At 41.5% G+C, this 23949-nt stretch overlaps 2 protein-coding genes and 1 long non-coding RNA gene across 3 annotated transcripts; 1 reads left to right on the top strand and 2 right to left on the bottom strand.

Moving 5' to 3' along the window:
- Window positions 1-4417: 4417 nt before the first annotated feature.
- CEP97 (centrosomal protein 97) lies at window positions 4418-16942 on the bottom strand. The gene is made up of 11 exons (XM_081002671.1): window positions 16807-16942; window positions 15027-15169; window positions 13759-13917; window positions 12901-13002; window positions 12239-12352; window positions 10484-10650; window positions 9172-9336; window positions 8775-8908; window positions 6359-7136; window positions 5838-5913; window positions 4418-5513 (listed from the first exon to the last, which is right to left on the bottom strand). The coding sequence occupies exons 1-11, from the start codon at window positions 16874-16876 to the stop codon at window positions 4794-4796; spliced, it is 2628 nt and encodes an 875-aa protein (XP_080858797.1). The 5' UTR covers window positions 16877-16942; the 3' UTR covers window positions 4418-4793.
- Window positions 16943-17135: 193 nt separating this feature from the next.
- RPL24 (ribosomal protein L24) lies at window positions 17136-23431 on the top strand. The gene is made up of 6 exons (XM_081002801.1): window positions 17136-17202; window positions 17333-17408; window positions 18224-18334; window positions 20001-20137; window positions 22342-22405; window positions 23304-23431. Exons 1-6 carry the CDS (start codon window positions 17198-17200, stop codon window positions 23382-23384), a joined length of 474 nt encoding a protein of 157 aa, XP_080858927.1. The 5' UTR covers window positions 17136-17197; the 3' UTR covers window positions 23385-23431.
- LOC308475649 lies at window positions 20847-22332 on the bottom strand. The gene is made up of 2 exons (XR_013985341.1): window positions 21285-22332; window positions 20847-21223 (listed from the first exon to the last, which is right to left on the bottom strand). It is a non-coding gene; the product is annotated as an uncharacterized lncRNA (long non-coding RNA).
- Window positions 23432-23949: the final 518 nt, after the last annotated feature.

The following is a 23949-nucleotide window of genomic DNA, read 5'->3' as shown; positions in this document are numbered from 1 at the left end:
GGCCTGGGCCTCGGGGTGGGTTGGTTTTCTGGGAGAATCTGGGGCGGGGTCCCTTCGACGCCGTCAGGTCACTAGGAAGCAACGTGACGAGCGGAAAGCGCTCGCAATCTGTGAGCAGCGAAGCGAAGTGCGCTAAGCACACTCCCCGTTAGAATTAAATTAAATGCACGAGACTGCTGCTTCCTGTAATTTAAAAGCGCTGTTAAAATTGAATTGTATTTTAATCGGATTATATTTGCCCAGAGTTTGGCTAGAGGAGCCGGGTACAAAAGGAGAGTAATCGTTATTCCTAGAATCACATTGTAGAGTTGGAAGACAAATTGGAGTGGATCTGGAGCAGATTTTTGAGGCTGCACAGAGAGCTTGCAAGGGTGGGGAAAGTTCCATTGTCTTAGCATCCGTCTGTTGCATGAGTGGAACAGCAGCTTGGATACAACCTTTATTCGTTTTAGAGCAGTGTTCGACCACGTGCTCTCAAGATTGCAGGCTTGTATCCAATGCTGTACTGTACAAGCAGAGTTCCATAGCATGGCTTCAACCTTCCTCTCCTCGCTTGCCCCCAATATCTCCAAAGGGTCCCCCAACACAATGGAATAGATTTTGGAGGATGTCTTTTGTACAATTGGAACAGCAGAGGTGGATATAAGCTACTTTGTTTATAACTACTGACTGACCTATGATTACCAATAGGCCATATTCTCAGATTCTCTCCTTCACCAGTTGTACTTCCTTTCTGCTGCTGTGCATCACAATTCCCTTTTCCTCCTTTACAATTATGGTAATTCACAAGAAAGCAGAGCAGCTGCAGAACTAGAAAAAAGTTTCATCTCCCAGTTCTCAGTCTGACATCCTGCAACAAACACCACACTGACATAACCAGCCTCACAATTAAGTGAACCAGCTAATGCAAAAATGGCATTTGACTTTATTAAAGTTTAACTCAGGCTTTTACATATTTGACAGCTGTTCATATAAATTTAACACATCTTTTAAGGATGCAGTGATAGAAAAGGAACCAGATTGTTATGTAAATTTGAGTACTTTTAACACTCTTCCTTCCCCATGACAAAACAAGAAGTTTTGTAATCCTGTTTAATCTACATAATGCCACAATTTTTCTGCATATATATATATATTCCAAATGACACATAACCCTGCAGACTAGTCTCCTTGCCCCAAATGCTCATAATTAGCTTTTATGCTCTATGTAAGCAAAACATACTGGTATAAATTGTTCAGTATGACAAAGCTCAGAAAGTTTACACACTGGTATATACTGTGAATGTCTTAACATGCTAAAAGCCTTTTCATTGTTACATGTCGACATCAACATACAAACAAAATTAAATCTAAATGTATTTAATACAGTTAACTGAAAAGTGTTTGTGCATATGATTTTCAAGCTCCACTGCCATAGATAAACTATCAAAATTCTGAGGATTCTATGAAAATGTGATTTTCTGTGGCATCAGCTCTCTTACAAAATGTACCTTACATTTTGCACCTACAAAATGTATTATCTTCCTCAGGATGATTTTGAACAGCCTGTCACAACCAAGTCTGGTCAGGCATTTCACCAGATTACAAGCAGAGAAAGAGTTCTCATGTTTCAAGCTGGACACGGCCAACCCATTTCACTGTCAATGAGATCGTTAGATTGCATCCAGACAATACTCCATTGTAGCATGAAAGCACTCCAGTGTAACTATTGGGCAGCCAGTGAGGCACTTGTCAAAATGACATGACACAGGCCCGACTTTAGTAAGTGATCAAAATAGCTTTGGGCAGCAACCAGTGCTGTCCATGTGCAAGCAGAACGGACTTCAACGCATTATGAGGTGGGGCTTACTTTTTTTCTCTCTTCCCCCCTGCAGTCCTCCCCAAATGCCCCCCCCCAACCTGCTCCAGAGGTTTGGAGGTCCTCTGGGACAGATCAGGTGGGCATAGGGGAATAGAAAGCTGTATTTTACAAGCAAAGTCTGCTCAAGTGGCATTTGATTTCACCTTTGCTTTTCAGATACATGCTTTGTTAATTTAACATTCTCTTTTGAGAGAGACAGGGGTCATTCCAGCACATCTCATGGAAATTTTTTGGACATAGCAGGAAATAGTTTAAAAATTCTAGGTATACTGCAACGTTCTGCGAGAATTTTTACTTAACGGGGGCAAGGTTGCAACACTCCAAGCTTCTAAAGTGTTGAGTCATTCAACACTTGCAGCTTTCTAATGGAAGACAGATTTCATTAACCCAGCTGGAAGGCAGATGTGCTTTGTTCCTTTATTCATTATAATATGCAGATATTATAACTCACAATGATAGTTAAAAAATGTTTTAAAAATGTTCAAAATTAAGCTAACTGATTTAAAAGGGTGAAGTTCAAGTGCATGCTTAAAATTCTCCCATTAAAACTAATGGGACCTAAAATACATAACTATTTGAATTGTGCCTAGTGTTTTTAGACTTCTCTCTCTCTCTCTCTTGCACAAAACAGGCATTTAGCCAATTAACTACATGCCTGCAGCCCTTCTTGATGCATTGGTCCTGTGCCTACAGGAATTAATTTAATCTAATGACCTATAATCAAAACAGACAATATAAATTCCTATGGGGGAAGTTATAAAATGAAAAGCAGTTATGTGGCTGTGATGTCAGTTCAAGACCCCTTAAGCAAATGCTCAAATGAAATCTATTAGATCTTACATTGCGTATCACTCCATTCTTGCATTCTAAAATACATGATGGTACACCTTGAAGCGATAGGCATTTACTTTTATAAAATGTCTATCCATATGTACGTGGCAAAATAATTCCTCCATTTTTGAAGTTGACACATCATTTTTCAGACCGCCTATAACAGGAGTGGCATACTGGATCCTCACCTCACCCATGGGCCACTCTGACAGGTCAGCACAGCTGTGCACCAGTCAGTCACCAGTCATCATGACTACATCAGATGACATCATCAAAGTTATCAATTTGAATCCAAACCACGCCTACAAACAGACGAAGTGGGACTGTCTGTTGGCACCCATCACCTGATTAGCACTGTCCACTTACCAAGGAACAACTGGGAATGTTCTTAAGAGTTCCTACCATAAGATGTGGATCAGGTAGGTGTGGTTTTGTGGGAGGGAACAGTCTCATAGGCCAAATTAGGGGGGCATACCAGGCCTCCTTAGGTTCACAGACCAGAGGTTCCCCACCACTATGCACAATCTTTGTTTAGGAATTAAACAATATTGCTTGGATAGTGGTGGTACAAATCACTATCTCATCTGAATTCTTCCAAGTCTTATGAATAAAAATACCTGTTTACCACTTGTGGCAGTAACTATTCATAATAATTTTGAAAACCTGTCAAGGAGTTTACACCTGTAGAAACCAGTAAGCTCTGTGTGTCAATCTCTCGACAGTTGCAACTGGAAAAGGGAGAGCTTCCAAGTCTCCATTAATGCAGGAAACTCCTAGATCCATGTAGCCAATTCCCCTTCAGCAGTGAACAATTCCAACCACTGGTTTCTTACATCCCAACCACCAATGTCTTAGGTCCCAGCTAGGGTGCAGATAATGATTTGAACCAAGACATCTCCTAAGATAAAGTGGCAAACTACACCCTAAACTTCAGATGTTGCAGCACCAAGACATGCTTGTGCTAAAATAGCTGAAGTAGTATCCTATAAACAGTTAATAACCATGGTCATATAACGCTCACGTGTTAAAAAGAATGTCTCAGCCACCTTTATTTAAGAAATTCCCCAGAATGTGAACTGGTGAAAGAAGAACAATTCTGTTATTTTGACCTTCGGAATGCAGTGCTAGAAGCATTGCAACTTCCTTTCCAAGAATACTGTAGCCCTTGAAAGAAGAAGAGGAGTTTGGATTTGATATCCTGCTTTATCACTACCAGAAGGAGTCTCCAAGCGGCTCATTCTCCTTTCCCTTCCTCCCCCACAACAAACACTCTGTGAGGTGAGTGGGGCTGAGAGACTTCAAAGAAGTGTGACTGGCCCAAGGTCACCCAGCAGCTGCATGTGGAGGAGCGGAGACGCAAACCCGGTTCCCCAGATTACGAGTCTATCGCTCTTATCATACAGAAACTTCCCCCCAGGCTAAAATCCAAAAGAATTACATCATGGCAAATCCTCTTAGATAAAATACCCCTATGATAAAGGACTCTGTGATAAATGGAACTCAAGCAGCCATGTTTCTAAACTGATATTCAACTATTTCATCTTTCGTTTTTTTAAAAAAAAGATGACTTATAAATGAAAAAAGGCTGGCGAATAAAATATCCAAGCTATGGCTTAGTACCTGAGTTTAAGCATACATTTCAAACTGTTGGTCAAAATACTTAAAAACTATTGACTGTGAATGTCTTAACCTTGTATAGCCATCAAATTATAAGTACTCAATGTAGCTATTTCAATTACTCCCATTGGTTTATTAAAATGAAGATAATAACACACGTGTATGCTTAGTATTTTGGGAAAAGAGAACTGCTTAGTTCACGTAGTAAGGTAATAAGAAAAGTAGTTAGAGTCTTCAAAATTATATTTCATAAAAACCTGTTCAGATCACATAAAAAGTTAAGTGCATCATGTCCACTGTAGTGAAACATACTTGTTACAGATTAACACAGTGTCTGTCAGTCAGAGGTTAGATTATTAGCAAAACTATTCACAACCTAAGATGCTTTAACAGCACAGGAGCACAGGTCTCCAAAAATGTATAAAAATCTCATACAAACAACAATAACAAAAACATTAATGTGGCTTTTCTAACGGAATACCTGCTACACGGTTATGCTAACGGGAAGTGCCTGGAAAGAAGAGTCACAGTCTGTCTGTTTTCCTTCTGGCCTTTCTGCATTCAAATTGCAGATTTCTGGCTGACCAGTTCCACCTTTTCCCGATGCAAGCACCTCTTGGGAGCCTGATGTAGCATTGCATAACACATCCGGGTCTTCTGATGAGGCAGCTGTATTCGGCCTACAACTGCCTGTTCCATTGCTGCAACTTGTCTTGTCATCATTATCTAGCTGCTCAACCGATTTTAAATACTGCTGGATAAGACTACTGCTGTCTTGCTCACTGTTGAAACTCTCTTTACAACATTCCTCGTGGTCCAGTTCAATCTCCTCAGCTGCTAAAGGGCACTCGGAAAGAGAATCTTCACATGGTTTGACCGTTTTGAAAGAACTCTCTAGAGAGCCGTCACCATTTACTTCTGCCACGTTTTCTCCACAGCACTGAGATTCCTGAAGGCAGTTCTGGTCAGTCACACAGGAATGGAACCCCGAGTCAGGAAATTCTGGCAAGCATTTCTGATGACAAGCCTCAGTAGCTGAAACGAACCAGGTTGAACTGCCGACAGGAGAAGGTACTTGGTTTCGTCCAGGTGAGTCTATATGGACCTTGAAGGGACCCAAAATGCTTGATGAAGGAGTATTCTGCTGCCGGAAAGTAGTGAGATGTGAGTTCACTGAAAGTTGCCACTCCTGGATGCATCTAACCTGCAAATACCACACAAAAGGAAATGTTATCATTTCAATTAGACTTATATGCACGTCATGTGCCACCATATTTATAGTTTCATATGAAAGAGCAATATTAATAACTGCATCCTGTGTGAGGTGACCCTTAAGCTACAATCCTATTGACACTTCCTTGAGAATAAGTCCCACTAAACTCAACAAAACTTGCTTCTGAGTAGATAGGCACTATAAATCACCTAAACTACCCAACATGGTACATATATCTCTTCAGCTTATTTGCTTAATGAACCATGGTTTTTATTAACACAAAGACAGAAAATGATTTAGAAATGATATTTTTACCTGGTCCCAAAGGAATTTTACAGCTTCCTCTTGCACAAGTCTTTGAAGTTTCTCCTCATCTTTTTCCTTTCTTAATCTACATATGGTAAACATATAAATATATATGATTTTATAAATAAATTTAAACAATTTGCTGCAGTACTTGTTATGCATTTTATCAGCAGTTTGGTGGACTCTGCATTGGATCTGTATGGGTGAACTTCTCAGTCTTCTGACCACAGTAAAACCCTTATTTTTTACTAATAATTTTTGAAGAGAATGACTCTTTCTGTATATAATTATATTAATGTAATTCTTCAGAACAGATTGTAACTTCTATTACTTCCAAGACCTTCTGAAGCTGATGGGTTATTCAATTTTCTCCCACCTTGCTCCAAACACAGAATTAGAGACATTAGAGAATTAGAGTCCCCATCAACACCTCCTAAACACTCCTACTGTGCTTGTTACATCGTTAGCAGTTAGATAAGTCAATATTTCTATTGTAATTACTTCCAGTTTGAAAACGACTGCTAACTTACTTGTCTACTTCTTCAGTTAAATGTATAATGTGTTCCTGCATTCTACCGAGTCGAATTTCATAACGCACTTCCTTGGCTCTGGGATGGTAGTTCCTTGTGTAAAATCCTCTCCAACAGGCTTGAATCTTGGTGGCTGCTCTGTTCATTTCTTCAAGCATATCTGACTTTTGGATTAAAGTAGCAGTTGCGCTAGCAGGCAATTCTTCTGGATATTTGGCAGGGAAAACAGTTTTGATAACACCATCTTCTGGAGTATGTGATCGCTTGAGGTCACTGTGCTCAACATGGTCTTCAGAGGATACTTGGCAACTGCTAATGCTAGCAGAAAGAGTAGCGGTGGCTGCTGACAAACTAGAAGTGGACGATATTCCTTCCTCTTGATCTTCCTTTTGAGTTTCCACAGCCTTTGTTGATTTGATGGCACATTCCCCAAGAATCACAGAAGTCGTTTCCTGCGTTCCTTGTTTATTAACCTCTTTTATAAATTCAAAGTCAGCATCCTCCATACCTTCTGTCTCAATATTAATTCTGTGAAGTCTCAGTTCTGCAGTAGTTGGAGACACTGGGGAGAGGCCAGACGCAACAGGCATAAAAGTAGACTCTGAGGATAGAAGACTACTGTTCAACTTGTCCTCGTCAGTTTGCATGTCATCCAGGTAGAGATCTCTAGAAATACTTATTTCAGTTTGCGGTGATGAGGGGAAAACATTTTTAACTGCATAGGAATGATCATCATTTGACTTTGTTGCTACCCATGTATTCTTTTTGATAACAGGTTCTGGAAAAGGGTAAGAAGACAAACACTTAACTAGGCAGTAACATAACCATTTAGGTCTCCCCTGTATACCTGAGGAACCTCTGTAGAGCATGACTGAGTGACCCCCCCCCCCCCCGCTTCCTGCTAGCCATCACCTTAGTATGCAACATGTCTGTCCATTCCATTAATTGGATGAAAGGTGGAATTGTCAGTATCATGTGCATCTTCAGGGATGCAGAGTGGGGAAAGAGCTTAACACTGTCTGATGGGAGTCTTCTCTTGCGCATATGGGCAATAGAACATCTTGGAAGCCACCACACATTAATATGACCAACAGCCATATAAATCAACAGGCTTGGTGAAATGGCTAGGGCCGCCAAGGAATAGGCCAGGGGTCGGCAAGGCTTACCGGGCATGGGCTGGATCACTCCTGTGGAAAACCTCCGTGGGCTGGGCCGGTGCAGCGTGACGCTGGAAATTGAGCCTGCGCAGAAGTGATTTCCGGTGTCTGGGCATGTGCAGAAGCGATTTCCGGCACCGCAGACATGCGCAGATGCGATTTCCAGAGCCACAGAAGAAAGTCCCGGCGCCGCACCAGTTTATTTAGCGCAGCATGCGGGGACTCGCCAAATGGGCAGCTTAGTTTGGGGGCGGCTCATGTGCTGGTTAAGCGACCTTTATGGGCCCCTTAGGTTGCCAGCCTCTGGAATAGGCTAAACTCTCAGCTCAAGAGGTGTCCTTGAATGTCGTTCTTTAGGCTTTCACCCGTAAAAATGCATGGTTGCCAATGAAATTAAAATTCATCCACCCTACCTTTCTCCAACGAATGTGTGGAGAATGCATGGAGAATACCCATGCATTGGAGGGTATAAAGCCAAGGCTGCATTAAGCAGGAAGGAGTTAGGAGTTACTTATTACTGCATAGCTGCAGAACAGAACTGTATACAGTGGAACTTTGGGTTGCAAATGTGATCATTGCGGGAGGCACGTTAGCAACCCGCAGTGTTCACAACCTGCAGCATGGCGTCTGCACACACACGGGTCGCAATTCTGTGTGATTTAGCACTTCTGCGCATGCACTGAAACCCGGAAGTAACCCGTTCCAGTACTTCCGGGTTCGGTGCGATGCGCAACCAGAAAACACATAACCTGAAGCGTCTGTAACCTGAGGTATCACTGTAGTACTGAGCTGAAGTAAGTGAATGGATCTCTCTGTCTCTTTGGATCTCTACAGTTTAACGTCTAAGATCAGATAATAGTTCATGATGCACTAGGATCTCTTAAGTTTATGTAGATAGTGTGTTTGACTTATCTTGTATCTTGATACAATAAACACTCTACACTCTGGAAAGGCTGACAACAGGAGAGCAAGAAGACTCCAGTGCTCTGCAGGACTACCCTGCTGGAGCCGAGCATGCTCTGCTGATTGCATTGGTCAAGGTGTGATATCATAAACACTATCTCTGTCTAACCCAGAGTCCCAGTCTTTAGAACCGTTTTCCCTTTCAATTTCAACTCCATCTCTGCTTCCCTAGTTTCATTATTTCAAGTCATAAGGTTCTGCCATCCTCTCTCTCCACCAGCTCCTGCTGGATTATCAGTATATTAGGCAATGGGCTCATCATCACAAACAGTATTACAGAAACCCATGAATCTTACCACTTTCAGTCATTATTTGTGGCCTGTGAACAGGGCTGTTTGGCTCACTGGTAGCAGGCTGCCCTTTATGCAAAGTTGAAGATACAGGTGGCTCATCAGCTTGGCTTTGGTACATCAGTTGCCTCTGGTGCAACCTAAAGACAAGGAGTTGAGACTGGTTTTGTTAAAGCATCAATGCCAGAGTGGCTCTAAACCAACAGCAAAATATCAGCCAAGAGCCTGGTGCACAAGTCTTTCTGCAAACCAGTTCCTCTGAGTCCAAAACAACAACAATTAGGGTTGATAGTGCCGGGTCTGAAGCTGTCAAGATTAACTGGTTATCCTTTTATTCTTTCTGCACAAAATAACAATTACTTTGTTAAAATTCCCAGCTGTTGACAAAAGATAATGTTCTTACCTTTGCTTATGTAGTATTTTTTCCAGTTTAGCATCCTCTGCAGTTTGGAGCCCAAACATACTAGTAAGAGGACAAACACTGGCAAGATACTGTACTAACTGAATGTGCTGGCCTGGCCGAAACGATCTTCCCTTTCCTTGACTGTAAAGCCATTCTGCTTTCAAGCTAGAGGGAAGAACAATCATCTTGAAAAGAAGTATTCTTCGTGAACATTTATAAAATCCTTTTGCACAAAACACTGGGCAATAAAAATAAAGAAAGAGATTAACCAAAATTGATAAGAAACACCATGCCCAAATGATCAGGGTGCCAAAAGAGAGTCTCACAACATCACTTTCTGAAACTGACCCTTGTGAAAGGACTGGAACCACCACAAAACAGTGTCTGGCAGCCCAGAATGATGGTATCAATCGCCACAGAGAGGTTTAGCAGAACCAAGGAAAAACTACTCCCCTTTTCTGTCTCCTTGCACAGCAGTTGCCTGCCAAAGTGATCCAAGCTGTCTCAGTTTCAACTCCTGGTCCAAAACTGGATTGAACCTATGTAAAATTGAAGTCTATGTAATCCATTTCCTCCAAGGACCCCTGGAGCTAAGAAGCCACCACACACTTAAGAACCTTGCCCAATAATGGCATATTGGAGTCTTGGAGGAAATTATCCAGTGGGATCCAGAGGGGGTCCCCCTACCCTGACCAAGGTCCCACAACAGCTATTCTAAGTCTGGATGGTAATCACTCCGTACTCCAATAAGTCATTTACACTCTTACACTGCCAACCAGACCTCATCTGGCTTCTTTAATCAATCAAGGTGGGCACAGATCCAGTGGACTAGTGGACAATTTCTTACTAATTTATTATTATTATTATTATTATTATTATTATTATTAGAACTTATATACCACGCTATAGCCAGGGGTCTCAAGGCAGTTCACAGAATACTACAAAGATGTTGTCTACATTCTGGGGTTGTATAAATTTATCAAAACAGGAGATACCAAAGCTACATCACTAGGATCTGCTATTCCACTGACATCTAAGACAGAATGGATGGTAGTGATTTTATTCTCAAAGTGTCTAACAAAGTTGACACAGCAGGCAGATGGGTAATCCAACTCAAAATAGACTCAGAATAACTCTGCTGGATGACTGTAGATGCAATGGTGGTGGAATAAAGTAACAGCAATAGCAGATGTTTATACACTGTAAGCAAAAGTAGCCAGTAATGCAATTAAATTTAATAAAATACAAACATACAGAATAGTATGCTACTTCCGTTTAGTCAGCTTCAATCCAGTGACCTTCAGTTTCTTACCTTTCTTTCTGAGATATCACATAGCCATCAAGGACTTTAAGATTGAGACACCAACTGACAATATAAGGCCTATAATCAAATCCTGGGATAGAAGGTGTGGCCATCACACAGGGATTGTTCATTATTGACAGTTGCTCTAGCTCAGTAAAGGAAGCCAAGAACGAAATCTGAAAGCAAACAATAGCTTTGTTGATTAATTGAAATTTTCCTGTGTTCAGCAATTTGCTTTCATGGGATAAACAACAGCATGGCACATTCAGCCACATTTTTCATACACAATGAGCTATTTGAGGGAGGAAAGAAGAAAAAAATGACTTGCTTCTTTCCATTCAGAGCAGCTCTTTTCTTTTTGTCTGTGTGTGTCTCAAAACTTACATTGTTTGTAATGGATTTTTTTCAGAGAAATAAATTAATGCTACTACTCACCAATATGCAACCTACAGCCCTAATCTAGTTCAATTCCCTGTCCTCAAACAGAATAGCACATATCTAAGATTTTCTCAATAGATACCTATCAAAGCTTTTTAACCTATTGAATGGGACTATGCATGGTCATAATCATATTGACGTCCCAAACCATAAATCATTTTGCTTAATTACAAAACATTCACAATATATAGGAATCCAAATTTCAGAATACTTTAGAGTTCAGGCACTGACAACCCTTGTCTAGACCTGAAATTGACATTGGTTAAGGGGAGAGGGCATGAAAAATATTTGGAGAGAGAAAAAAAGGTTTAAATATTTTCATAAGGACAGGTGACGGCTTCAGATAATGAGGAGATTCAGGAAGTTAGCATTCCACCTGGTTGCTGTTGCAGGAGAGCAATAATTAATAAGGGGCAGCAGAGTCCAACTGCCGTTTGACACTTCTTACCCTCAAATCATCTTTTAGTTGCAGGAGGCAGTTTTGAGTTACCGGTCTCTGCAGCCACAGCAGGCGCTGTGATTCTCCCATGGTTTGACTTTACCCCTGGAGGAGCTCTCCACCGTCTCTCGAGACAGAGGGATGCCAGCAATCACATGGAGGGGAAAGTGGAACAGAAAGGTCCACTTGATCTATTCACCTGGGAGACTGGCTGCCATTTGGGTCCTTTCCTACCTGAACCATTTGCATTCAAGCTACCAATTATGAGAGCTATCTAATGTTAGGAAATGGGGCCTCTACCATTTCACCTCCTCCTTTGCTTTTGGGTTGGATCTATTTGGCTTTCAGCCTGCAGATAGGAGCTTTTTAGTCTTTGTACAGTGCTTTATACACTTTATGTACTTTAACACTGATTTGTTGTTGTTGTTGTTATCAACAGATTCAGGCAGGGACACTGTACAACAGGCATAGTCCAACTCGGCCCTCCAAATGTTTTGGGACTACAACTCCCATCATACCTAGCTAACAGGACCAGTGGTCAGGGATGATGGGAATTGTAGTCTCAAAACATTTGGAGAGCCGAGTTTGCCTATGCCTGCTGTACAACAAAGAACCTTAATGTGAATTACTACCAAAAGAGAATAGTCCCTCATAATGCCTTTTGCCTTTCTGGAGTAAATGTTTAATAATGGCTAATTATTATTGTTTATTTGCTTCAGTAGCTGACACTGCGCTACCACCAGCTACTGTTCCCATATTGTTATGGATACAAGTAGGAAACTAAAAATGTAGTGAAGGAAACTTAACTGAATATAAGACAAAGTTGCAAGTAAAGAATTCTCAAAATATGTACAGTATTCAGTTTTGTTGACAAATGGTATTCTTACCTCATTCAAGTCTCTGATTTCATTTTCTGCCAATGAAAGAATACCCAGACATTGAGGCAAGCAAGCAGGTGCTGTACGCAAGGATGTTATGATATTTCCATGCAGTAACAGAGTCTTAAGAGACAGCAGAACGGGAGAAAAATGCAATATGTACTCATTTGTTTAAATAACATATATGAATTCCTTCAAACATTCAAAAAGGCCTGTGTAATATCATCAACATCATTACTAAACATGCCTTTGTTAAATAGTGCAAACATAAAATTTAAAACGGCTGGCAATATATGCTTAAAAAACATATTAAAGGAAATGTTTTAACAAAAAGGCATTTGCCTTTGGTTTAAGTGGAAGCTGGTTTACGCTTTAGTTCTAGTGAAACTAACTGACAAATTAGCCATGACTCCCCCTTAATTTCAGTGGCTCTAAAATGTGACTAACTTCCTTCAGTTTTAAAGGGATTGATAGCTCAGAACTTCAGCGTTACACTTGAAAGAGCTGTACAGCACAATCCTGTTCATGTTTACCAAGAAGTAAATCCCACTGAATTCAGTGGAACCTAATCTCAGACAAGTGGTTATAGGACTGCAGCCTTAATGAAAAACAGCCCTCTCCTCTCAGCAAAGAAAATAATTCAATCTAACCAGCAACTGAACAGCATTCACCTTTAACAATAATAGCTTGGAGATATCTCCTATCTGGGATATATTGTTGTCCGACAAATCAAGATGTTGAAGAGATGTGCAGGTATTGATCTGGTCTATAGTCTACAGGAAGAGAAAATATTTTGTAGCATTATGAAACATCATAAATTATGCATGTTTCTGAACAAACCATCCACAGAAAGAGATTGCATCAGCCATAGAACTTCCTCCCCAAATTTAGGAGAAGTAGAGAGAAATAAAGTAAAAGGACACACAGGTAGAATGAGGGTATGATGCAATCTCTGGAAACAGCAGAAAGACAACATTTAGTTTTTGAAACCACTGAAAGACAACACATTTTACTTTTTTTTGGGGAAGTAAACACATTCTGGTTTTAAAATATGACACCTATTTAAAACATTTGCACCTTGCTTTTCCCTATAAGTGTTCAAGGTGGTTCACAACAAGAACCATAAGATATCACAAAAAATTAAAGATAAAACACAGTAACTAAACAAAATAGCAAGCCAAGAGATTAAAAAGTTAAGACGGTAATGATGAAATTTCATATAACCCCCCCATAAAAGCCCTCCCCTTTCCAAGAGCAGCATATACGCCTGGTAATAGTTAGGCCTTTAAAGGTCACTTTAAAATGAAAAATTTTACATCGCAGCAGAAGGTCAATGAGAAGGAGAACCAAAAAAGATTGTGGGATTGCGGGAGAAAATGAAAAAAAATCCGAAGTCTGGGTGTGACAGCAGAAAAGGTCATTTCCCTTTTTCCACTGAAATGTGGGTTCAGAACTGACAGGAGACCTCTTAGTGTGGTGGGAAGCTCATAAGCGGAAGCGGTTCTTCAGAATTATGGTATTAAGTTTACCTTTAAGTTATTTCCTGCCAGGTTCAGCCATTCCAAATGCACCAGATCCTTCAGTCCCTCGACACAGCCAATACTGTTGTGAGGCAAGTTTAATACTCGAAGCTGAGTCAGCTTTGCTACACCCATCATCCGCACCAACCGATTGTTGGCTACTGACAACTGCAAAATAACAGAGCAAAGAAAGGCCTCACTGAAGTAAAGTAAAGGTAAAGGGACCCCTGACCATTAGGTCCAGTCGTGGCCAACTCTGGGGTTATGGCGCTCATCTCGCTTTAGTGGCCGAGGGAGCCGACGTACAGCTTCCGGGTCATGTGGCCAGCATGACTAAGCCGCTTCTGGCAAACCAGAGTAGTGCACGGAAACGCTGTTTATCTTCCCGCTGGAGCGGTACCTATTTATCTACTTGCACTTTGACGTACTTTCGAACTGCTAGGTTGGCAGGAGCTGGGACCGAGCAACGGGAGCTCACCCCGTCGTGGGGATTCAAACCGCTGACCTTCTGATCGGCAAGTCCTAGGCTCTGTGGTTTAATAAGAGAGCAAAGAAAGGCCTCACTGAGGTAGGACTGCTAAAATACTTTCCTGGGAGGAAGGCCCATCAAACTCAAAGCAGCTTAGTTCTGCATATAGGACTGAACTATTAAGTTAGCAGAATGTAAGCCGGTAATTATATGGGTTCTGACTTCACAGTCTAATTACAATCTTTTCTATCCTTTTCGCATGTAGGCCCAAGAAAGTTCAAATTAAAAACAATGAAAGAACACAGAAGAATTTACAGAAACAATATAAAAAGCAATGAGAAGGGGTTAAAAGTCATTTAAGGCATGAGAGGACGGACCTCCCCTGTTTCCTTGAAGAATAAAGGCAGTATCAGTTTTAAATGTCTGGAGAGGATGTTCCACAGGACCTCATCTCCGAGAGCTACCCATAGTGTCAGAAGGCCAGGTCCTCAGAACAGGGCCTTTAAAGCAGATGTTAGCTGGCAGCCAGGTTCGTGGAAGTTCAGGAGGTTCATTAAATAACCACCTCCCAAGCCACTAAAGGCATCAGAGGACAGACCTCTTTTGTTGCTTAAGAGAGTAAAGGTAGCACCAAGTGTATATGGTTGGAGAAGAAGTTGCATAGTGCTCTGAAGCTAAACAGAGGAGAATGGATTTTAAATATATATTTAACTTTACCCAAAATTATTTTCCTATGCTTTTTCCTTTAAGTATAAAGCAAGGATAACCTAACAAGCACAGAACTGTATCACAGACACATGGAACTAACCTGCATCAGGTTCTTGAAGCTCTCCAAGTGCTCCAATTTAATTAGCTGGTTTTTATCCAAAATCAAAGTATGTGTATCTGCATCACAGGCCAAAGTTGAACCCAATTTCTGTAAACCCTGGCTTGACCAATTAATTAATGAACCTAAGAGAAAAGAAAAAAAGGAAGTTTTAAAAAATGCAAAACTGGGGAAAGGTACATACTAGTCAGGTTTGAATTTCATTTTAAACAAGTGTTTAAAATTAAACTGCAGTTTCATGTGAGCACATTCTTTACTCCTCCCCATTCATGATGCTGCCACTAGAGAGGAAGGCCATCAGAGGCTGGCTTCCTGTTACATGCAAACCAATGTTTCAGGTTCATTTCCTTCAATTATTGGGAAGCCAAGGTGATGTGGAGGCAGTGGCAACCAGAGTGGGAGAGTATTGACTCATGAACAAGCACATTGTACAGGCACACTGCTTGTTTGCATTAAGCCATAGTTAAAGTATGATTTGATGTGATGCACAAACCAGCTAAAGCTTGGAAATTCATTTTTTTATATATATTTGGAAAAAGGTTTAAGAGAAGGTTCACCATAAGCAACATATTTAGCAATAATGTCAAAATACTCTAAATCTTATAAGCCACTGTGAATTCTCTCTCAATTCTGTATATTTATATTTAAATGTAAAGGTGATAATAGAAAGATGAAGCTTTATCCAATTAATTTTTTTAACAGAGCATTAGCACCAAAAATCAAGTTTTATTAGTATACAAAGGCTGCTATGGAAAGCCACCACTTAAATGGGTGTGGGCAGTCTGCCTCATTCATCCAGCTGCATTTCCATAAGGCCAATCTGCTTTGGTGGAATCTAGAAAATACATCCTACTAAAGGGCTGTTTTGAATGTGAACTCCCGGTTCCCAAAGAGGACTTATATGTTCAAAATGTGCCACGAATCAGCTTGCTAATAAGATACATTCTACATATGTTAATTTCTGGTGCGCAATGTGAGGTCTTATCCAGCAAAACAATCCTTCTAATTACAGGATATTTCCGCAAACATAAAATAATAGTATGTTAATCCCTTTCCTTGTGTGAAAAAAATGCTGTGTAGTATTGTGTTCTTTCTTGGGTGATAAAAATGCGCCATGTTATTATAGCTAGTTGTTGTTCTTTCTGAGAACGCCTTATAATGTAACTCAGGAATCTGAGTTTCAGCAAACTCTTTCACACTGGAACTGTTCCCTGACTCTGAGCAATGCTGGCAACTAATACCAGAGCACCCTTCAAAATGTTAGCCAGATAACATGGGATTATTCCATGACAGAAGCACCCTGAATGCCAACCATTGTCCTGTGTGGTTTATATAGCAGGCTGCACCTGCCCATTAGGCGCCTGCTTTATGGATCAGGAATAGGAGAAGAAGATAGGTTTGGACGCGCGTCCTTTCCCTTCTGCAGGTTTTTGTGCCAACGAAGGGACAGCAGAGCTTCTAGCCTCTCCTCAGGCCGGCCCTGCAAGGTTTCAAAAGCACCCACTCCCCACAATAAAGAAAGAGAGGAATGTGTTCCGCAGGTCCCTCTGGGATTTAGAGTCCAAGGCCGAACAGACTCGAGACGTTAACAAAGATACGCGACGAGGAAAAAACTACGGCCCCCACAAGGCACCGCGCGGCAGCCCCGCAACGGTCCAAGCCTGAATAGAGCTCTCGCCGAGTCTCCCCAACTTGGATACAACACATACAATGAGGGGGGAGGGACAGGGGACACCTTTAGGCACCGCGACCCGCTCCGTACCTTCCCTGACGCCCATGGCTGGCTTAGCCGCCTCCGTTTTCGCCGCCGCCGCCGCTGGTGCCGCCGCCATACTTCCCGCTTGCTCGCAACGCTAGGCAACCGGGCGGGCTCTGAACGCTGATTGGACGATGAAAACCACTGAGGGAAAAAACAATTTTCAGAAATAGCAGGTGACAATAGAAGGCTCTTAAGGGGCCACGGCGTCGTGAAGAGTGATTTTTTCGAGCATTTTAGGAAATAGACGAGCCTCCGGAGAAAGCGCAGCGCTTCCCATCATGCACCGGCGCAGCTCCCAGGGTGCCCCGCGCGGGTATAGAATCCGGTTTCCCATGATCCTCTCTTTCTCTTCGCCGCCGGAGTTGCCTGTGAGGGAGCTCCCGCAGCCGCCATCATGAAGTAAGGACCGGTGCCCGGCTCTAATCCGGTGCCATCCATCGCTTGGAGAGCCTGGAGAGGGTTGGGTGGCGTGGGATGCTCGCCTCGCTAATCTTTTTTCCCGTTTCGCGTTCTCTTTCTCGCAATGCAGGGTCGAGTTGTGCAGCTTCAGCGGGTACAAGATCTACCCAGGCCACGGCCGCCGCTATGCTCGTACGGACGGCAAGGTAAAGAGGAAATAAGGGGCAGAGGAATTGGGAGTAGCAGCGGGCTTGGCTAAACCCTGTAAGTAGCCAAGTGGGAACTAATGGTGCCCCAGATGCTTTATGGTATAATGTGAGATTTCATGAGGGAGAGGAGCCGCTGTTGACTCGAGGACTTGTAAACTGATCTAAAACTGTTTTAACCCACGAGACTGATATTTTCGTGTTACGGGAGGATTATAATGGTTTCTAAATGGTGTAAGTCTCCTTTTTCTATCCCTGAAGTGAAATCGGATAATAAGTAATAATAAATAGCAAGTCCAAATAATCTGATTCATTCTATTTGCGTGAGAGCAATTGGCGATGTTGTAAATAGAATTGAGTCCATTTGGCCAGTATGTGTGTGACTTTTTACATTTTATGGTAGTAAAAATGTTGGTTTAGCATTTGAATAGGATAAATAGTACATGGCAGTATTGTATAATATATTTCTATTCGCTCAGTAGGGCTGAGAAGGTAATTGCTCCTCTTAAGATAGTCTACAGACTGCCCAGATCACAGATCATCCACTGTGCTACAAGAGCTCTCTAGAGAGGAGCTTTATAAACTCTGTCCTGACGCTTTACTTGGTCAGCTGCAGTGTGTATGTGTGTCGCATGAATGCTCCCTGTACTCTTACTGGGTCTGGAAAGGGGTTAGTTTAACCTCCGATTTGCTATTAAAGCTGTATTACTGTGTCGTGAAGTGATGCATGTCTAAAAAGCGTGTCACCGGCATGAAAAGTTTGGAAAGCTCTGCTCTAGAGCATGTAAACACTTAAAATGAACTCAATGTTTCAGGTTTTTCAGTTTTTGAATGCAAAATGCGAGTCTGCATTCCTTTCTAAGAGAAACCCCCGTCAGATCAACTGGACTGTTTTGTACAGGCGGAAGCACAAGAAAGGACAGTCTGTAAGTATGTTGTGCCTCAGAAATGGACAAGTGATTATATATACAGTGGTACCTCGGGTTACATACGCTTCAGGTTACATACGCTTCAGTTTACAGACTCCGCTAACCCAGAAATAGTACTTCAGGTTAAGAACTTTGCTTCAGGATGAGAACAGAAATCGTGCTCCAGCGGTGCAGCAGCAGCGGGAGGCCCCATTAGCTAAGGTGGTGCTTCAGGTTAAGAACAGTTTCAGGTTAAGTACGGACCTCCGGAACGAATTAAGTACTTAACCCAAGGTACCCCTGTACTTAAATACGCTTATGTAGCAGCAAAGTCGAAGCTATCCGTTTGGCTTACTATCCATTTGGCTTACTTGTGATCTAGCAGCTTAGCATGTAGCATAATCTGTTCACAGAGCCAGTGTGATGTAGTGGTTAAGAGCGGTAGATTCATAATCTGGTGAAGCGGGTTCGCGTCTCCGCTCCTCCACATGCAGCTGCTGGGTGACCTTGGGCTAGTCACACTTCTCTGAAGTCTCTCAGCCCCACTCACCTCACAGAGTATTTGTTGTGGGGGAGGAAGGGAAAGGAGAATGTTAGCCACTTTGAGACTACTTCGGGTAGTGATAAAGCGGGATATCAAATCCAAACTTTTCTTCTTCAGTTAGTCTATGGTGTTTTGTGGTAGTGTCTGGCTTTTCACATAAAAGAGCTCTTCTGTGATCACTGAAAAGTGAATATTGTTTTGCGATAGATGGTCATAAAAATAGTATAGTATTAGGACATTGCTTTAGAGGAAAGAGGCCGATCTATTAATTGAAGTTTGTGACTAGGGTTGGAAACGGTTCTTTTTAAGTGTTTTGCCTCCTGTACCAAATGTTTTCAATAATGAACTCTTGTGGCTAGTTCATTGAAAAGGCAGAGAACCTGCTTGGTAGCACAATCCTGTACATATATATTCTGAAGTGTGTTCAGTGTTAAAGTCAGAGAAAAATAACCAACATAACATTGACTCGGTGTTATATAGAGAACATGTGAGCTTTTATGCATTCTTTGTGACAGATTTATCTTGGAATCACCCTTTGATATATCCATATTTTGTCTGAAATAATTAGATGATAAAGCAGTGTCCATTAAGCACTCCTCTGGGAACGTGAAATAGACTTTAAATCTAGAAAAATTCAGTGTGAATTTTTTTTGTAATTTATATTAAATGATTTGCACCTTGCCTTTCAAGTTGGATAACAAATATAGCAACAGAATAGAAAAGATGCCATATAAAAATGAATTGCAACATCAATGCCCTGAGTTCAAATGATTGATTCCACAAGCTGTACTTTTTTTAGAGGTGGCTCTGGATGCATTTGAAGCTTAAACTGGGAGAGAATAGGTCAAAATATGTCAACGACTAATAGCAAAGAAATTGTAGCAGTTACTTAGAAGTGTAGTGTATGGACTTGCGTTATCAGGTCCTTCAGAGGTTTATGAAAAGTGTGTGTTCCCAATATTCTCTTCTCCTGAATTGTGAATAGACTTTTTAGTAGAGTAAGCCCTCAATTTTGGGTGTAATGGCGGGTGGGATTGCCAAAATTACTGGATAAGACGCCCCTCTTTTTTGCCAAGTGTGTAAAGCTGAATGTGCACAAGTTGCAGGCTCTTACTGTAGTTCTCTTTCTTCATTGCTTAGGAAGAGGTACAAAAGAAACGTACCCGCCGTGCTGTCAAGTGCCATAGGGCAATTACAGGTGCCTCTTTGGCTGAAATAATGGCCAAGAGGAATCAAAAGCCTGAAGTGCGCAAAGCCCAAAGGGAACAGGCCATTAGGTGAGTAATTATAACATTTTCTTGGTTTCTACTTTTACAAGAATGCAATTATTCTAAAATTTGTTTATTTTACTTAAAAATTATGCTGTTAATACATAGATACTTTGTGGGGTTGGGGTGGAAACAAAAGATAAAATAAACAAGCAATGCAGTAATCAATTATGCAATATTAAAACACAAATTTGCTAACACAATTAAAGGCAACTAAACCACTAGTGAATTCAGCCAGAAAACTTATTTTCTGCTTTCATTGTGATCATTGAGTGAATGTAAACAGGTGACACCTCATAGACTCTCCATTTTTCACAATTGGGTTAAATATTGGTTAGCCTGCATTTAAAAAATGTGATTGCCAGGATCTTGTCCACTCCCCAACAATGAGAACTTGTCTCCAATACCATGCTGAACTATGGAGACATTCCCAATTCCTTGCCCCAACCTCAAGAGGAGGGCTGGGGTTCATCCATTCTACACCAGTTTCAAAACATTTGGAGCCCTCACAATGGACAATGCAACACAGACTATCTTTAGTTCTCCTCCCAAGTTTAGGGTCTGGGATAATCCCCAAAGCCGTGTATACCATTTTCAAGTGTCAGGTGTAAAAGTAGTGCAGTGAAGTAATTAGCCTTGTTTTAATTTTTGTGTATTTATTTTATAAAATGAATATACTTACTGATGGTAAGAAAAATAATTCAAAGCAGTTAATTATGCTTTGTGTAAAATGGTACAATAAGAAGTAATGCAATTTATGACCTGGTCTTTGCATTTAGGAGAAGGGGTAGGCAGATTCAGATTTCAATGCTCCACTTTTTTTTTTCTAAAGGAACTGTAAAGAGAGCTAAACACAGCTGGGAAAGTTTCTATCCTCAGTTTCCAAGGAAGTGCTCAAAAATGGGGTTGCCTACCTATAGTCAGGAATAGTCTTGCCCAGAGGTTTTCAACCTTTTGAGTCCACGGCTCCCTTGCCCAACTACCTTCTTTCTGCAACACCCCTGTGGGGCTCAGGAGCCCAGTTATGTCACCTCTTGCCTGCATAGCTGGCAGCCTCTCAACCTTTTTCGAACACCCTCCCTTGTGGAGTGTTACCTCAGCCTCCTCTCCTTGAGAGTCCTCTGGGCAGCCGCTGCTGCCGCCCCGGTCTCTGAACACACACACCGCCCAAAGAGAGGTGCTTCCTCACACTGCCCCACAAGGGCCTGGGAAGAGGATGCCCCCAGCTTTTGTGGCCCAATGGAGACTGGCCAGAGGTGAATGTGAGGCTAGCACCTTACCTTGGGTGGCAGCAGCGGGGGCTGCCAGACCTGCATGGCGGAAAGGCTCCCCTTCAGCACTGGGCACTCAGCTCCCAGGCAGGCCTTGCACACAGCAAGCACAAGAAAGGCTAGCATGGAGCCTGCCTGGCCTCCCACTTGTCTGTCCATTCCCAACAGCAAGGGCTGGCTAGGCTCCCTTGCATGCCTGCCTGCTTGCTCCTAGCAACCAGCACCCCCTGGCCAGACCCGGAGGCATCATTCGCCTGGGGAGATTGTAGCCAGGGCTGCTGCAGTTCAAGCCTTGGGGAGGCAGAGACAAGAGGACATCAGAGGAGGAAGGGAAGGAAAGAGGGACAGAGGCCAGTGTTGCTCATGGCATGACTGACCATCCTTCAAGGCACCCCAGGGTGCCACAGCATATTGGGTGAAAACCACTGGTCTTGCCAATACTGTCACCTCATTCTGCTGTATTTGAAGACTAAGCCTATTTTTTAATCCATTCTGGAATGTGAAAGCAATGAATAATAATAATAAATAAATAATTTATACCCCGCCCATCTGGCTGTGTTTCTCCAGCCACTCTGGGTGGCTTCCAGCTGAATATTAAAAAAAATACAGCATCAAACATTAAAAACTTCCCTTAACAGGGCTGCCTTCAGTTGTCTTTTAAAAGTAAAATAGTTGCTTATTGCCTTAACATCTGCTGGGAGGCGTTCCACAGGGCAGGTGCCACTACTGAGAAGGCCCTCTGCCTGGTTCCCTGTAACCTCACTTCTTGCAGCAAGGGAACCACCAGAAGGCCCTCGGTGTTGGACCTCAATGTCCAGGCTGAATGATGGGGGTGGAGATGCTCCTTAAGGTATACAGGACCAAGGCAGTTTAGGGCTTTAAAGGTTTGAATTGTGCATTTATTTTTACCACTAAGTCTGTTCCTGTAAATATCATTTACAGAGCTGCCAAGGAAGCAAAGAAGGCTAAGCAGGCAACTAAGAAAACTGTACCCTCCACAACAAAGGTAATGTTTACCCAAAGAATGGCTAAAGATGAGACGTTGTGTTTGCATTCTGAGTTTCCTCCTAATAGTTCTTTAAAACTCCAAAAGCAAGATATGGCCTTTAAATTTAGCATTTTTCTGTGTTGCATAATAATCCCATGAAAATATCTGTTCCAATTACTTTGCTAAATTTCTTGCACCATCCCATTTTTTATTATTTCCTGCCTTTCAGGATTTTGTACATTGGGGTTCCTTCAGTTATCCTTTGAGAAGCCCTGTTAGTTAAGGCACAAAAGATGACACAAGTAGACCTTCTAAGCCCAGAATTCTAACCATTACATCATGTTGGGACTCTGTTCCGTGTAAACATGCATAGGAGTAGACTATTAAGAAGCCATTTGGCTGTCCTATTTTTAACCTAAATTTGTTTATTAAGCATCTTTGTAATTGTCCTGTATCATGTCTATCAGGGCACAAACATATTCGAAAAATAGTAGTTCATTAATTGCTGTGAAGCAGGTAAGTGTCATATAGCCATGAGTATTGGTAGCACATGGGTCTCATTCCTATCTCTAGCTATGCAAAGTCAACACTTGAGTGATCCTTTCCATACAGGGAACAGCCACAGTAAGCTTGAAAAGAATTAAAGTGAAAGTTGACTGTTGTCTGGTTGATCCTCAGGCCTGCCAGTTTATTCAAGGGGTATAGCTCACATTCTCCTATGTTACTTCCATTGGTTGGGAATAAGATAATAGTGTAGGATTGTCTTCCTTTATTGTCCCTGTTAAATAGCAGGCATGAATTTGTATTTTCACTTTAAACCTGGTATTTTTCTTTGTGTATTCACAATTATTGACCTAATTTACAGTGATAAATAACCAAGTAGCATATTCTCATTCATTCTTTTTTCTGTTCATAGGCACCTACAAAGGCTGCTCCAAAGCAAAAAATCATGAAGCCGGTAAAAGTTTCTGCTCCTCGTGTTGGTGGAAAACGCTAACTTTTTTGACTGCTTTGGTTACATGAAATAAACATTTAACATGTAAACTGTCTGTTTCTTGGTCACTTCTGGGGATTTTGTGTAATTTTCTTACCTTAAATATTAAAAGTTATTTATACGTCATTAATGACTAGAAAGGTGGGCATAATGGCTAGAATGATAGGCAAGGATTTTTGTGGGGGGAAACTAAAAATGCCTTTTGTAAGACAGTTAAGAAATGCTAGTGTTTATTTCGTTAAGATGCAAAAAGATGTTGGGGAACATTTATTTAAGAAAAATAAAATAAAAATAAAACATTTAAATTATCAATTTAATAACTGGTATTTAAAAAACATTCAAAAGATGAGTAAAATCCTATGGTAGCTAAAAAGAAAACAAGTAACATTCCATTTGTATTCAAACACACCTTGATTGATTCACCTTAAATTCTACTCCACTTTACGTTCTCCCTGTTATCTCTGCCTTCCTTCAGTGTTTCATGTGAATCTAAAATCCACTGCAGAATGGATAAATTTAACTCAGATTTGCTGTCCATACTGCTTCATATGTTTTCTAAACAATGGTG

This window comes from Podarcis pityusensis (genome assembly GCF_964106645.2).
Source record: "Podarcis pityusensis genome assembly, chromosome: 4".
Taxonomy (NCBI): Eukaryota; Metazoa; Chordata; class Lepidosauria; order Squamata; family Lacertidae; genus Podarcis; species Podarcis pityusensis.
Note: the sequence above shows the minus strand (reverse complement) of the source record. Positions and strands in the feature narration are given on the sequence as shown.